The 15,625-nt window shown below is 52.9% G+C and overlaps 1 protein-coding gene across 1 annotated transcript in view; it reads right to left on the reverse strand.

Moving 5' to 3' along the window:
• Positions 1-2,513: 2,513 nt before the first annotated feature.
• CFAP65 (cilia and flagella associated protein 65) overlaps positions 2,514-15,625 on the reverse strand; it is a gene marked incomplete at its 5' end in the record, with an annotated part of 29,416 nt that continues 16,304 nt past the window's right edge. The window contains 14 exons of the mRNA XM_059704859.1: positions 2,514-2,693; positions 2,815-2,946; positions 3,613-4,113; positions 4,651-4,779; positions 5,205-5,407; positions 5,600-5,644; positions 7,141-7,248; positions 7,403-7,516; positions 7,707-7,850; positions 9,014-9,172; positions 9,274-9,465; positions 11,842-11,952; positions 12,099-12,165; positions 12,489-12,665. Of these exons, the coding sequence (XP_059560842.1) occupies positions 2,567-2,693; positions 2,815-2,946; positions 3,613-4,113; positions 4,651-4,779; positions 5,205-5,407; positions 5,600-5,644; positions 7,141-7,248; positions 7,403-7,516; positions 7,707-7,850; positions 9,014-9,172; positions 9,274-9,465; positions 11,842-11,952; positions 12,099-12,165; positions 12,489-12,665 (2,209 nt within the window). The remainder of the gene's footprint in view (positions 2,694-2,814; positions 2,947-3,612; positions 4,114-4,650; positions 4,780-5,204; positions 5,408-5,599; positions 5,645-7,140; positions 7,249-7,402; positions 7,517-7,706; positions 7,851-9,013; positions 9,173-9,273; positions 9,466-11,841; positions 11,953-12,098; positions 12,166-12,488; positions 12,666-15,625) is intronic.

The raw sequence follows: 15,625 nt of genomic DNA on the forward strand, positions 1-15,625 counted from the left end.
TGCCTGGGATCTGTCAGAGCCATCTCATCCCCACTCCTTCTTTCTTTCTCTGCAACAAGGACACAGCAGATCCCCATGGGGCCTGAGGGTGGTCGTGTGAAGTGTGGCAGTGGAGTGGGGGGGGGGGGTGAGAGAGGGGGACAAGCCAGCAAGCACCTCCAGCAACAGCCAGATAGAGCTGGAAGGGACCAGTGACTCCTGACCCTTGTTCTCATATCCCTGCGGGCTGCCTAGGCCTGGGTGTGTGGCGATACATTCCCTCCCCATGAGGCTTCCTCACCCTAAGGGGGAACTAGGGCTCCATATTGCTGTCCAAAGAGCCTTACTTCCACCTCCGATCTACAACTAGCCATTCCATCCAGGGCTGGCTCAGCATCACCATCAATTTTGGAAAGGGGAATGGAGGACACCTGGAGTCAAGGACAGACTCAGCTAGGGGCTCAGACTGATCAAAGGCCTTGTGTGGAGCCCTCAGTTCTAAGGTCTCTTAGCAGGAGGCCAGGGTCATGAGCAATCTCTGTTCCCCTCCTCTATGTCAGATCTTAGCACTTTGAGTCCCTGGAAAGGGAGATGGTCTGTCCCAGGTTTGGATTATAGCTAATGACTCATGGACTCTCAGCTATGCTGGGGGCCACACAGACCCCACCCCCATCCTGAAACAAGAGGTTGAGGAACTATGAAGTTTGGGGAAGGTAGTGAGCTGCTGTGCCTTGGGACGGGACATGGGAAGACTGAAAGAGAGGCCAGAGAGATGGCAGTGAGTGAACCTTCAAGCGGGCAGTACCATAGGGATCTGGAGGAGAGACTTGATCGCCATCATGGCTCTAGCCCACCCCATCCGGCTTCACATCTCACCACTACTGCTTCACTCCCTTTGTGGGCCTCCAGCTTTCCCAGGAACCAGGATATGAAGACTCACGGGAGGCCAGACCATCATCCTCATTTTGCAAATGTGAAAGCCCCAGGAGAGGCCGAGAACGACTTGCCCAAGGCCACAGAAGTCGCTGGGACAGAGTCGACCAGAAACTGGGTTTCTACCTCCGAAAGGCTCCTGTTCTGGGTCACAGCCCTCTATGCCATCCGATGGAGCCTGCCCTGTGGCCTGGTTACCCCAGTAGAGCCCGGCAGCCTAGGGGTTTCGAGCCAGGGCAGGACAAGGCAAAGCGGGTGGGGCCGGATGGGAGCCGGATCTCGCCTGGGAGCGGCGCACAGCCTCTCCGACCCGTGTGGCAGCGGCGGCGGCGGCAGGTGCCTGCGTGGCGGTGGGGCTGGGCCTCCGGGCGGATGCTGACAGGCCGCCCCTGCCTCACGCGAGCCGAACGAACAAAACGCTCAGGTCCGGTTTGTGCGAGGGGCTCGTCGCGGGGCGGGAGCGGAGGGCCCGGGGCCTGGCTGTGGCCCTTGGTGATCCGGTCCTGGTCTTCCGCGAGCGAGCGCAGTGCCGCACTGCCCCCCGCCAGCCGCCGCCTCGCCTGCGCGCATCTGCGGCTGACACGTCGGCGGCCAGGGAGGCCACCGCAGGTGCGCACCTGGCCTGCCCCTCCCTTCCTGGCCACTCTCCACCCTCTCGGGCCGTTTGGCTAAGTCTGCAGCGCACACCTCGGAGCTTGTGCCAAAGCCCGGGCTCAGCGCCCTCTTATACGGCCTCTTCAGTCCCCGCCCCTAGACACACATACACACACGCACACTCACACCTGTCCGGGCCTCGTTTGCTCGGGGCAAATATTGACTCAGAGGAGGCGGAGCGCCCCAACCCCCTCCCCGCCCCGGCTGGGCTCCAGGGCCAGAGCTCCTCCAGGCCTTGGCGGCGGGGGGCGGGGGGAGCGTTGGGGACCTGGGTGCCTCTGGAACAACACCAGATGTCACTTTTCCACCCACTTGCCTCTAGCGGGGGGTGGGGAGAGAGGATGGGAGGAGCCGAAGAGCAGAAGAGCAAAGGACACAGGCTGCCTGGCGGAGGTTAGGGGGAGCGGAGGTGGGTATCTCAGGGAAGGCGGGACACCTCTGGTCAGGGGACTCAGAGTTATGACGCGAGTCACTGGTAGAGACTGTGGCCCTCTGTCTAATAGAGACCTACACCGGCGCCCCAGTGTCTAGTAACTTGGTCCTCCTCGAAGCGCTTCGGTTTCCCTTTCTTTCCAGTCTATTAGCAGAGCCCCAGGAGCCCCGCAGCTGCTGGAAAAAAAGGCTAAGGGCGGAGTGGCCAGGCCTCGGAGAGGTCACCTCGACCCGAGGCCACCTGCTGCACTGACCAGGCGTGGCGCTCAGTTTCTGTCCACCTGGCTACACTGTGTTTAAGGCCAGTCGGACCCCAACCAAAGCGCCCTCCCCTGGCCTGACCAGATACAGCGCCGAGCCTCGGTGTGGAGTGGAGAGGGCAATCTCCCAGCCAGCCCCTAGGTCTCCGATGAGTTGTGGCACTCCACAGCCGCTCCCACCATCTGTTTCGTAGCAAACCCAGTGCGAGTTGCTTCCGCGTTGGGGAAATAAAAACGGATATAGAAAGAAACAAATAAAAATTAAAAAGCTAGATGCTTTACTGGTGGGGCGGTGGAGAGGGGACCGGTTAGAACCTATCAAGCAAATCGAAGGGGCTGGGCGCTGGCCCCCGCAGAGTGTCGGCTGGGAGCGGCGGCACCGGCCGAGGCACCGCTGTTTGGGGCGCCCCCTGCAGCAGGTCTAGAGTCGGAATCCTGGAAGACAGAAAGCCCCAGGTAGGGGCGAGGGCGAGATTTGGGACCAAACCTGCCCGTCCCTACCACCCCTCACACCCCTCCGTTGCCGTCCACGCGGCGCTGGCCGGGGTGCCCCCACCTGCCGAGCGGCGGCAGAGCGATGACGCGCGGCCGCGAGGTGAGCACCACCTCCCCTCTGCTCGCCTCCACTAGGATGTTCTGGATTATGTTCTCCAGCAGCGCCTCCTGCAGGTTGGCGAAAGCCGGGAGCCTGCGGGGGACCAGAGAGTAGGTGTCAGGGCTGTCACCCACCACAATCACATTCTCTGCTGGCCTCCTCGGTGCCGTACCGTGTGCCACGTGCTCTACCTGGATTCTCATTGACCTCCCCACCCTCCCAACACTAGGCGGCGTCCTCGTTCCAAGTTTACCGACACTTACAGAGCCCAAGTTGTCAAGTGTTATGTTGCTGGCACAGTAGTGTGGTTCGAACCCAGGCAATTGTAGTCCGCATCTCTCGGCCACGTTTGGGGAAAGGCATCCAACAATGAGAATGTACAGAAGGGACTACATGGGGCCTAGGGAATCCCAACCCCAAAAGAAAGCAACCACGGAGCAATCCTAGGGAAAGTGGTACAAGAGGAGGTGGAACTTCTCTCCTGGTTCTAGAAACCCGTTTAAGAGATCGTGAAGACTATAACTACTCTCCTTGTAGTGGTATGACGGTGAATGTTAATAGGCAGGTCTTGGAGAAAAAAATTAAAGCTCAGACTGCCGTTCTGCAAATACTCCCACCCAGGCCTTACTCTTCCAACCGTTGAACACTGAGTTGGAAGACATGTGCACAGGAGGCCACCCCAGTATACCACTCTCTTGCAGGAAGGATCCTTCTGCACACAGCCCTCCTCCAAACCCTCACCTGCGTCTGGCTGCTCACCTGCTGATGGCCATCTTCTCATCCTGCTCTCGCTCCTCCTTCATTATGATCTTCAGCTGCTGCTGCCACCACCATTTCAGGGACTCCTGGGACGAAGGCTGCTGTGTGGTTTCGGTCTCCGTCCAGGTCGACTTCTCTTCCTTCTTCTTCATCATCTCTTCATCCTCCACAGGATCCTCTTTGCTGCTCTCTTCCTCCTCTTTCTTCTCTTTCTCCTCTTCTTCTTCCTCTTCTTCCTCTTCCTCTTCCTCCTCTTCCTCTTCTTCCTTCTCCTCTTCCCCATCTTCCTCCCCCAGATCCCATTTGTCCTCCTCCTGCTCCTTGCCTTCCTTGTCCCCCAAGCTGCTGGAGGACAGAAACAGGCCTGGTCCTATGTGCAGGCTGCTGGACTGGGCCATGAACCTGGCTGACTGCTCACTCCAGAACTGGCAAAAGTAAGGAATCTGCTCCACTAGGCTTTGGTCCATGGCTTCATGGAAGGTCTTATCTTCCAGCAAGCCCCTGGGTGGCAGGGAGGAAGAGAAAGTTCTCACTGAGAGGCCTTGTGGCCCCCTGTGAGGCTTTGGTTTCAGTGTTCCCCAAGTAGTGGTTCTCGCCTACTGGGTCCACAAACAGGAGCTAAGTGGGGGAGGGAAGCCCTTGGTCCATTGCTCCTACCCCTCTCCTTCTTTAGAGGAAGGTATCTCTGGACCCTATGGAGCCTTGGAGGTGAACATTATATGCTAGAGACAGAGCCAGAAAGTCTGAGTTACACACACGAGGGACAGGAACCCTGAGGAGAATGTGAACTGGCTCTAGACATCATCTACCAGCCGTGGACAGGGCAGAACTTGGGACCCCGCCTTGATGATCCCTCCGTCCAGCTCTACGGGAGCTGTACCATCCTAGAGAGCCTGGGGCCATCAATGGAAGGATCTTGTGAGGAAATTTTATTTTTCAGGAAAGGAAGGGCTAGGACTTCAGCGGCTGTGAGTGGACTCAGAATTGACTGAATGGGCTGGAGAAATGAGGGTTAGGGTCCACAGGGTGGACAGTCACCTGATGATGGTGGTGAGACAGTCAACCAAAAGCTGCTTCTTCTGCTTGGAGACAGGGGCCCACGTGTCAGTGGATTCTTTCTCAGAAGCCTCTGACTCCTCCCTGACACACGTCCTCTTTGGCAGCATCCTGGGGTGAGCCATGACATTGAGTGGCCTGGACAAGCCACCATGCAGGGACTGGGGGCACAAGCGGTGGTGGTGGCCTCCCAGTCAAGAGGACATAGTGCTACTGCATTTGGGGAACTAAACCCAACCCTCAGAGTTGATGCAGGACCTGGAGAGGCTCCCAGTTGGAAAGGAAGGAAGGAGAGATGGGGAAGCCTAGGTGGGTTCCCTAGAGGCCTCTGGCTCTTTGCCTCCTCTGCATGTGGGCTTTAGCAGTAATGGGGGCATCTTGGGCCCAACAATGCCATATTAGCCCCAATCTCCCCCACCCCTGCCACTGCACCTGTTCCCGCCCTCAGTAAGGGTTGGGTCTGGGCAGCCCCTGTTCTGGAGAGGGAGGAGGGTAGAAAGTAGAGGATGGAGACCCCTCACTCCCTGAGAGTTCACCGGTACAAGAAGTGTCGGGGAAAGTCAGAGAAGAAGTTGTCCAGGAAGTAGTCGATGGCATGGGCGCGGGCAGTGAGGCCCAAGTAGAGCAGGCCTGGCGAGGGTGGCTGGGGACATGGCCAGGATGTCTCCTCCTTTGGGATCCTAAGATTCCAGCTGGTGGGTGGATCGAAAGACTGCTGTTTCTTGATGGGGGGCAGCGTCTTTGGGAAGAGGGAGGCAATGATGGCAGGGGCTTCAGGACTGTACTCCCATCACCAATGGTCTTTTGGGCCATGCAGGGGTTTGACTCTACCCTTCTAGGAGGCTGGACCAGGGGTTGGAGGTATCTTTGAGAGCGAGCAAGGACCCTCTCAGGTTATCCAAGGAGATGGTCCTGGGGCTTATTGCTTTACCTTGTACCTCCTCACAGGTTCATAGGCTTCATAATACGCCCTTTTCTGTGAAAGCAAAGAGACCCCTGCTTAGGATACAAGAGGCCTAGAGGCCTGAAGCCAATGCCAGGACCTGCTGCCCTCTTGAACTTGCCCAAGTTCTAGAAACACCTTCTTCCAGAACCTTCCTTAGGAAAGTGTAACCTAAAGACAAGGAAAATCTAGTTATCCAACTGAAGGAGAGAGGAGGTGCCGCCAAATATGTGTAGGCTGCCCCAAAAGGCTTGTCTTTGTGCCCTGGAGCTTTGGGGTTTGGTGTGATAAGGAAACAGCCCTCTTATTAAGATTTAATTCAGAAAAAAGGGTTTAATGCAGAAATCCCTTCTTCTGTGGCCTCAAGATATGATTTGCCTCCACGGTTGGATCAGAGCTTTATTTTTTTAAAAATATATTTTATTGATTTTTTACAGAGAGGAAGGGAGAGGGATAGAAGAGTTAGAAACATCGATGAGAGAGAAACATCGATCAGCTGCCTCCTGCACACTCCCTACTGGGTATGTGCCCGCAACCAAGGTATATGCCCTTGACTGGAATCAAACCCAGGACCCTTGAGTCCACAGGCCGACGTTCTATCCACTGAGCCAAACCAATTAGGGCGGGTCAGAGCTTTAGAGGGGAGCAGTCCCCCCTTGGAAGCTATGTGGTGGACACAAAGGTGATCAAGGAACATGAATACTACCATGGGAAAGCTATGAGATTGGAGGAGGAACCAAGATACATTTTGTCTTATGTTTATCATTGGTCTCCCCCGACAAATGCTCATAGCATCTTTAATGAATGCCTACTGGGGGGTGGGGGGGGGGGGTGGGGGGGGAGGCACTTTACATGTATTAACTCATTTGATCCCCCAAAGAGCGCTCAAAGCAGAAAATATTTTACTTACACTTAAAATATTTTGAAAACTTTCATTTTTAACCTTGGGAAATTTCAGACATATATAAATTTGTATACAAAGAATCTTCCATTACCCACCACCCAGCTTCAATAATTAGCAACTCACAGCCAATCTTGTCTCATCTCTACTCCACCTCTGAATTATCTTGAAGCCAATCCCAGATGTCATATTACCCCTCCCTCCCCCCCCCCCCCCCCCCCAGTTTACAGTTGAGGGAACTGAGAGGTTAAATAATTTGATCAAGATCACAGAGCTAGAAATTATCCAAACCGGGCAACTTGTTCCCAGAGTCTACACCCGAAACCACCGTACTGCACTGTTCGCCATCAGAAGGTGAGCTCTATCTTGTTTCCTCTGGTCCCTAGTACCCAGCACTTCAAAGGCACCTGTTAAGTACTAGCTACATGAAGCAGGATGGTCAGCCAGCCTTCTGTATCCAGAGTCTCTTGAGGAGATATTATGATTAGTTTAATGAAAGAAATCTACTCTCTTAAGGCAGGCTGGCCAGTTTTGCATGTAAGACCCCCTCAGATCATTACTTCTGTCATCTCTGGTAAGGCCAATCAGAAATATCTATGGTGTTCAAGGCCCACTCTGCCCTCCTCACCTTCACTTTCCTATCTGTGATAGTGAACTCCACTTCCTGCCGCACCTTCTCATCCTGCCACTCCTGCAGTTCCTTTTGGAACTCCTTCAGGAGGTCCTGCCGGTACACCTGTGGCACAGGACAAGGAACGAGAAGACTAAGGTCTGGGCAGCTTGCTGTGGGCCCCCTGTCCTTCCAGGAGCTGGTTCACCCTGGGGATCTGGGGATCTAATAGGGCTGGGAGTTGTGCTCTAACTCAGCTTCTTTCTGGGGCTGATCCTACCTTGCATACCAGGTCCATGCTGTAGAAACTGGCATGCACTGAGGCCTTCAGAGTTACCACAAATGGGATCGTCTCTTCCGGAGCCACCTTCCCTTTCATGGGGCTCACGGACACCTGTTGGTTTGGGGAAGGAGTCTCTAGAGCTTCACAGAGATGGAATGGGACAAGATGAGATGGTATGGTATGAAGTGGGGTGGGATGTATGGATGGGAGGGAATAGGATGGGGTGGGATGAGATGGGACAAGGGGGTAGGTCTGGAACTCTGCTGGAGGTTCAGAATCTGTGGACACAAGCGGCTCTCACCTCCCCGAAGTCTAGAGGCTTCAGTTGCCAGGCAAAGACAATTGTCTCATTTTTGGAGCTGTTGTTAAGGAACAGCAGGCGGCTGCACTTGCTCTGCACAGGAATATTTCCCAGGGAGACATGAGACTGGGACAGGAAGACATCCTATTGGTGGAGACAACACAACAGCAACTTTGGGATGTGAAAAAATAATAATCAGAGCAACCACTACCGATTACTGAGTGCTTTCAACAGTCCAGGTACCGTGGTAGGCAATTAACATGCATTTGATCCTCCCAATAGCCCTATGATACAGGTTCTACTGCTATTCCCATTTTACAGATATGCTGCTGAGGTTCAGAGAGCATAAATATTTTCTCCAAAGGTCTCTCACAGGTGAAGCTTGGGTAAACCTAGCTTTACTCTGAATCCTATGATTTTGACCATTAAAATGGGCTTGGAAAGGCTGAGAAATCAGAATTTGCTTAAAGAAGACAGAAATAAAGAAATTGTTTGAGGCCCTGAAGGATGGTTATAAATTAATGGGTGACCAGCTGTTGTTATTGTCACTGGGCACAGAACAGGAGCTGTTATAGGGGTGTCTGGGAAGACTTGAGGCTACATGAAAGGAACACTTTTTCTCTGTCCAGACTGAGTGCTTCCAGGGCTGGGACTTTGTCGGACTCTTCTCTGTGTCCCCAGGGCCTCCATAGTGCTTATCCTGCAGTAAGAGTCCAAAAGGGTAGTGGTGGAAGGGTGGACAGGCAGATATAGGAGCGGGTAATGATTAGATGGTGCCTGGAAGGATGGATGGAGAACTGCATGGATGGATGGATATGTGGATGAGTAAACTGGCATACAGGTCAGTGAGGAGATGGATAGATGGGTGGATGGATAAATGGGTCAGACCTCCCAACAGTGAGGAGTATGTGAACTAAAGGTAGTGTTAGTGACTCTAGATATCTTTCAGCAAATCCATCTAGGTCCAGGGGTGGGCTGTTCTGTTTGAAAATAATACCTTAGAGCCCTAGGTATTATCTACCCCTTCTTTCTACGCCTTCTAGTAACCTCACCCTAATGGCCAGAGAAGAGGGTGGACTGGCTTGAGCAGGAACACCTGTGGTCACTAGGTGGCAGGGTAAGCCTCCCATGGAGCTGGTGCTGCCTCCTAAACCTGGAGGAAGTCTCGTTCCAGACTTCACCTCTGTATCTCTCCATTCTCCACATCATACAACTTCCTTCCCAGCCTCCCTATTCCCATGCACTTGCCACCCTGGGCCCTCAGGCTCCTCCTAGGCCTCAGACCTTCCCAGCTCCCTTCCCCCTACCTGTCCAGGAGCCATCAGCCTTGAATGTGTGGAGCTGTTGTCCCATGAGGAGATATTGTGGAAAGGCGCTGTATCCCCCAAGGCATGGGGGTCATAGCCCACTCCCTGGAATTGGATTTTGGCCGAGTGCCATCCCAGGATGTGGATGGGCACCTCCACCTGGGCAGTTAGGAGGGTGGGGGAAAGGACTAGTCAGAGCAAGGCCTGCTGAGGAGGCCAATTTCAAGCCCCGCCCCATGTTAGCCCAGGCTGCTACTCACTGTGTAGGTCTTGGCCTCGATTGGTGAGAAGATCCACAAGATCTGAGCGGTGGTGCCTGGCTGGATCTCCCCTTCAGGGTTGAGGCAGCAGAAGATGGGGTGGTCAAAATTTTTTGCCTGAACTTGCAACAGGATGTCGGTCTGGACCTCATATGTCACAGGCACCGAGCCACCGTTGTACAGCTCATATATCTGCAGGGGGTGGAGATAAGGAAACCTCCGTACAGGCTCAGGGCTGCAATGCAGAGAGCCTGGGATTCTGTGTCCACTGCGGGAGGGCAGGTTGGTCTCCATAAGTCACACTTACAGTCCCAGAGCTCCCCTAAGTACCTCTGATTTCCCTTCTGGCTTCATCATCCAAGAAGTATATAACTGTATTTGCAGGCTGTGATATTTTAAGATAATCTGTAATCTTCGTTTTATTTGCTCTGAACTTACCTTTGTCAAGGTATAAGGGGACACTTAGCTCATGTCCTTAGTATTGGCATTTAGGGAAATTGTCCAAGCAAGCACCATCCTGACTCTTCATCATTTTCTAGGCTCCGGTTCTAGTCACCTGTGCAACTGCCACTTTCCACATCTGCTATCAGAGGCCTTCCTGCTTAAAGGCAGACAAGGGAGAGCAGAAGGAAGGCATGCGGTCCCCCAGGATTAACTTCAAAGTTTGGGAATCACAGAACGTCCTGGAAGAAACCAGAGATCTTCTGGTCCAATTAGTCATTTTAGAGATGAGCAAACAGAAGCCAGAGAGAACTAAGTGTTCATCTGGACTGAGGCCCAGTCCTCTCATCTTGTTTAGCACCCACTCCTGAATATGCTGACTTTATTTCTCTAGCCTGGACCGTCCCCTGAGCATCAGACCTGTACCAACTTCTACTGGATAACCCCTCTTGGTTGTCTCACAAGCATCTCAAATTTGCCCAAAACCAACCTCTTCACTCTAAAACCTGTTCCTCCCTGCAGTGTATCTCCTTTTAGTAAATGGCATTACATACTCCCAGTAGCTCAAACTAGGAGGCCAATGCACCCTCTTTCCCTCACTTTCTCTCTCTCTCTTTAAAAAAAATTTTTTGTTTTTACTGATTTCAGAGAGGTAGGGAGAGAGAGAGTATGAGAGAAACATCAATGATGAGAGAGAATTATTAATCGGCTCTTCCTGCCCACCCCACACTGGGGATTGAGCCTGCAACCTGGGCCTGGGCCCTGACTGGGAATTGAACTGTGACCTCCTGGTTCATAGATTTGATACTCAGCCACTGAGCCACACCAGCCAGGCTCCCTCCCCTTTTCACTTCCCAGATCCAATCCCCAGCAAGTCCCAATGATTCTACCTCCAAAATGTAAATTAAATCTGTTTACTTCTCTCTCTTTCCACTGCCCTCTTGCAAGTCCAGGCCATCATCTGTCATGAACGAAAGAGGAAGCTCGCCCATAGTTGTGGGGTTTGGTTGGAGGCACAACTGGGTCTGCTGGCTCCTTGTCTGAGGGCATTTTCCATTGTCTGCATTCAGGGCCACAGGAGAGTGGTCTGGTCGCTCTGAAAGCTCTCCTGGGGCACATGAGCCTTTGACTTCCTTTTTGGGATTCTGGACCTCTGCAAGCTTGGGCATGCCCCGCCTCAGGTGGGGCTTCTGGGAAGCCAGTGAAGTAGAAGGTGACGTAGGGAAGTGAACAGAGCTTGCTGCTGGCGACCCCATCTCAGGTTGTCATTTCTCTTCCTCTAGGCCAGCGGTTCTCAACCTGTGGGTCGCAGCCCCTTTGGGGGTCGAACGACCCTTTCACAGGGGTCGATTAAGACCATTGGAAAACACATATATAGTTACATATTGCTTTTGTGATTAATCACTATGCTTTATTTATGTTCAATTTGTAAACAATGAAATTGGGGGTTACCACAATATAAGGAACTGTATTAAAGGATCTCGGCATTAGGAAGGTTGAGAACCACTGCTCTAGGCTAAATGGCCAGAGGCCCCTGCCCAGAAACACAAGGGCTTCTAAACAGTTGGAAATTTCAGAGCTATAAAATACTTAGGGAAATACTATGCCTCCCTCTTGGAGATTTTCAATGTATGTTTTCACAGCAAAGGAACCCGATTCGGGTGAATTCACGATGCAGAAAGATATCCCTCTCAAAGCAGTGATTTTTAAATGTGGCTGAGACCTATTAGTGAGCAGGTCATGAAACCAATTTAGTGGGTTATGTCCAGCATTTTTTAAAAAAGTAACAGAATATAATAAAACAAACCATCAGAGCACTTTGCATGTATGTATTGATTTGTGATCTGGGGTGGGTTATCAGTGTGGTTTGAAGAATCCTGTGCTAGAGGAACAAATATAATAACCTTTCTTTTGCATGGGAATGAGGCCTGGCAGAGGGTTGGGCACTGGGCACCAGGAAGCTGAAGCCTCTTGCCTTGGGTCTCTCGGGGTCCAACCTGCAGGCCCATCTCTTAGAGTGAGGGCTTCCGGAAGGCAGTGTCTTTGTCACCCTGTCAAGAACTTTTGCAGATACACATAGGTCAACAAGTAGGCCTCTTGGTGAGCAGGACAATGTAGACCACTGACCTGGCGCGGGGGCAGTGTGTCACCGATCCGGACAGGGATGAACTGGTGCACGGTGGAGGTGAAGTGCACGTACTTCTGCTCCAGGTTCACTGTCACACCTATGAAATTTATCTGGAGATAGACAGATCATGAGTAGCATTCATCCCAGGGAGGAAGTGAAGCCCCCAGCAGAGAGACCCAGACCCCAGCTCCTTGGGGGTATAAGTCCCTGCTCCTCTCTTGACTGTCCAATGACAGGATCAGGGCTGGGGCCTCACCAGGATCTCTCGGCCATGGGACACCTTGAAGAGCACTGGGAGGCGATCAGTGCTGATGAACAGGTGGCTGGAAGGGAGGGCACAAGTCCAGGATGAGTTAGGGAGCTTTGGTACCAGTGGGAGAACAAACGATCACAGCACACCAGTGGCTTTGAGTTGGCTTGCCCTGGGAGCATGTGGAAGCCCCTGAGTTGGGAAGGGACAAGAGGGGAATTAAACCTCCCCTGTAGGTGGGAAGGCAGAGTCCTCCCAGGGTGGTGGCTGCTCAGGGTACCCTGGGATCACACAGTGCAAGACCAGGATTCTCCGGGAGCCAGGGGAAAGGAGGGATCTTCAGGACTGGAAGTGCAGGGTGGGCAGTGCAGGGAAGGGGGCGGCGGGGAGAAGCACCTGTATTTGAGCTCCACCACCTGCTCCTGCCCAGGACTCAGGCTCCCAGTCTTGGGGCTGATAGAGAATATGCAATTGTCCTGCACACGCATGTGGTGCAGCTCGGTGCTGTCAAACTCTGTCTGCTCTGCCCATAGCTCCAGGTCGATCTGCAGGTCACTTGGAAAGAGAAAGGCCCTGGGAGGGGGTACAAAGCAGGAGGGGGCGAAGCCTCTTAGTCAGAATAGAGAGGCGGGAGCTCTGAGCCCCAGGAGGGAGGTGGGCAGCCTCCTCCATGCCTCTCTGCTTCATCCCACCTGGCAAGCTGTCCCATGCATGGCTGGGCAAACGTGGCTGCTGTAGAATGTCATTGCACAAGGACTAAACAGGAATTGAAGGCTGGGCGGGCTCCCATTGTGGGTTTGGGGGCTCAAGGAGGTTGCTTATATATGTGGGTCACTTAGAGCTGCCCATTAACCCTGGAGGGTTTTCTGTGACAAAACTCCATTTGAGGCTCCTAAGAATGCCAGCAATACCAACCCGGGCCCCCGAGAGGGACCGTGCCCAGCTTGGGCACAGGGCAGAGAGCAGAGGTCCCAGCAGGACTTGCGTTCTGGAATCTGAAGAAAGATGGGCCTAGATTAATGCCTCTGAAATGCCTGGTGCTGTAGTAAAGTAGACACTGCCCTTGCTGACAAAACAAGTGACAACGGAGGCCAAGATCACAACCTGAGGTCTGGCACAGAGAAGGCCCTAAACTGGCAGAGGCTATGAACAGGGAGCAGTCAGAGGGGAAAAGAAAATGGGCAACAAATCCGAAAAGGCTCAATGGGAGTTGGAAAAAGCAAATCAAAACTTCCTCCAGTTGATCTGAAATATTTTCACATCAGACATGTGAAGAGTTACATCCGGTGCTGTTATGTCTAGGAAGAAGAGATGCCCTCAAAAGTAGGTAGGGAGAGAAGGAGCTGCCGCCACCTTTTTTGGTAGGAATTTGGAATGAAAAATGTATATGCGCTCTGACACAGAAATTATATTTTGGGAAAGTCACAACCTCCTTTGTAGTGGAAAAATATAAAGCACTGAGAACTACTAATGTCATCCAATAGAGGAGTGGTTTCATAATTTATGGCCATGTAATGGGATATTATGCAACTACTAAAAAGAATGAGCTAGATCTATGTATTGATCTGTATTTATCTAAAGGGAACGTTATTGATATAATACTGAGCAGAAAGTAGTATGTAAAATGTGCTATTACTGAGAGAGAGAGAGAGAGAGAGAGAGAGAGAGAGAGAGAGAGAGAGAATAACCCTGTAGTTTTCGCTGGGCCTGTATGTTGTACAAGTGCTGAGGGAGGAAGCTCTCATCACCTCAGCAGGGCGGACTTGAAGGGGAGCAGGGGAAGTTCTTACTTTTCTCCCATCACCTTGTGTCGGTTGACTTGTTACAGGTGAATAAACAGCTTTTGTCATTTTTATCTGGGGGATATTGACCAGTGGAGATCTTGTCATTTTGGGGGTCATCTAAATAGTTTCAATACTTCCGTTTCCCTCACCGCCTTCACCCAGTCTCCCTCAAAATAATCCCGAGCCCCTTTTCCCTGCTGACCCTCTAGTGTGGGCTCCCCCATCCGGGGGCTGCAGCAGCCTCCCCACCTGTCCCCCTGCCTCAAACTGCTAATCCGTTTCTCTCTCCTAAACCCAGACCAGAGTGACAGGCCTGGTAAGTAGATGATGTCTTTGCCCTTCGTCCCAGTTTACATCCCATGGATGCTCTTGGGAAGAAGTCCAAACTCTCGGAAGGAGAAGGATTCTAAGGCCTAGACCAGCCGTGGGCAAACTACGGCCCGCGGGCCGGATCCAGCCCGTTTGAAATGAATAAAACTAAAAAAAAAAAAAGACTGTACCCTTTTATGTAATGATGTTTACTTTGAATTTATATTAGTTCACACAAACACTCCATCCATGCTTTTGTTCCGGCCCTCCGGTCCAGTTTAAGAACCCATTGTGGCCCTCAAGTCAAAAAGTTTGCCCACCCCTGGCCTAGACCTTGGCCCCTGCTGGATCCATCCCCTGCCCCACCATATCTGAGGCCCTCCCCTCCCTCCCCATCAATGCTCCAGTCATGCTGGGCCCTTTCCTCTTACCCACGTACAAGCCAGGTGCTCTGTTGGAAGGTTCTGTGCCTCTCCCTGCGCTTCTCCGGAGGCTGCAGGCCTAGCTTAGTTGTAGCTTCCTCCGAAAAGCCTTTCTCACGTCCAAAACGGAGTGAGGTGGCCTCCTGTGCTGCACATATCACCTTGCACCACAGGCTTGTCTGCCCAGAGAGCCTTGCTGCAGGGCCTGGGCTCGCCGGCATTTCTATCTGAGAGCCAGCCTGGACCCTGTGCCTAGGAAGCCCCAGGGAAAATTTAGCCAATGACCCACCGAGTGCACCAGGAAACAAACGAGGTTAGCCGGTTAGCCGGCCCCTGTAAGGAATCTCCCCTTAAGCACTAGGCCCCTAGTATTCGCTGCACCCAGGGCAGAGGCGTCAGGGGAGAAGGCTCAAAGGGAGTGGGCAACGGTGCGGCTCCCTGTTCCCCCCATGCCCTCCTCATCCTTGGGATTCTTACTCCATCTGTCCTGCCGGCTGCCGCCTCCGGGCCAAGTCCACACTCCCGTTTCTTGCTGGTCTTGGCAAGAATAAAACCTTCGGTTTGTTCTTTATAAACTCAGCCGAGACCAGCTAGAATTTTCAAAAATAGCCTTCTAAGGAAGGGAAGGGAAGCACAACACACAAAAAGCCTAGGAGAGTCCAGCCATCCAAGGAAGGTTCCCCGTGCCTGGGCTCCTGGAAGAAGCATAGACTGCTTCCTGAACCTCCAGTGATCTCCCGACGGACGGGCCCCGCGCGTGGGCACTCTGCCTGGGTTTCCTCTCGCCTCGGTTTCCAGCAACCTGGGCCCTCTCCACAGAGAGTGGGAGCTGGCTTGCTCCTACACAAACACACATGCACACACAATCCACCAAAATACCCTGCTCCATGCCAGGACACAGGCCAGTGCCATTTTTCCTGCCCCCCCATCTCCCCCCCCCCCCCCCGGCCCCCAGCCCTGTTGGACCTGGCTCCTGGCCACTAAAGAGCCAGTGAATGGCGGATCCAGAGCTCAAAAT

This window comes from Myotis daubentonii, chromosome 7 (genome assembly GCF_963259705.1).
Source record: "Myotis daubentonii chromosome 7, mMyoDau2.1, whole genome shotgun sequence".
In the NCBI taxonomy this organism is placed as follows: domain Eukaryota; kingdom Metazoa; phylum Chordata; class Mammalia; order Chiroptera; family Vespertilionidae; genus Myotis; species Myotis daubentonii.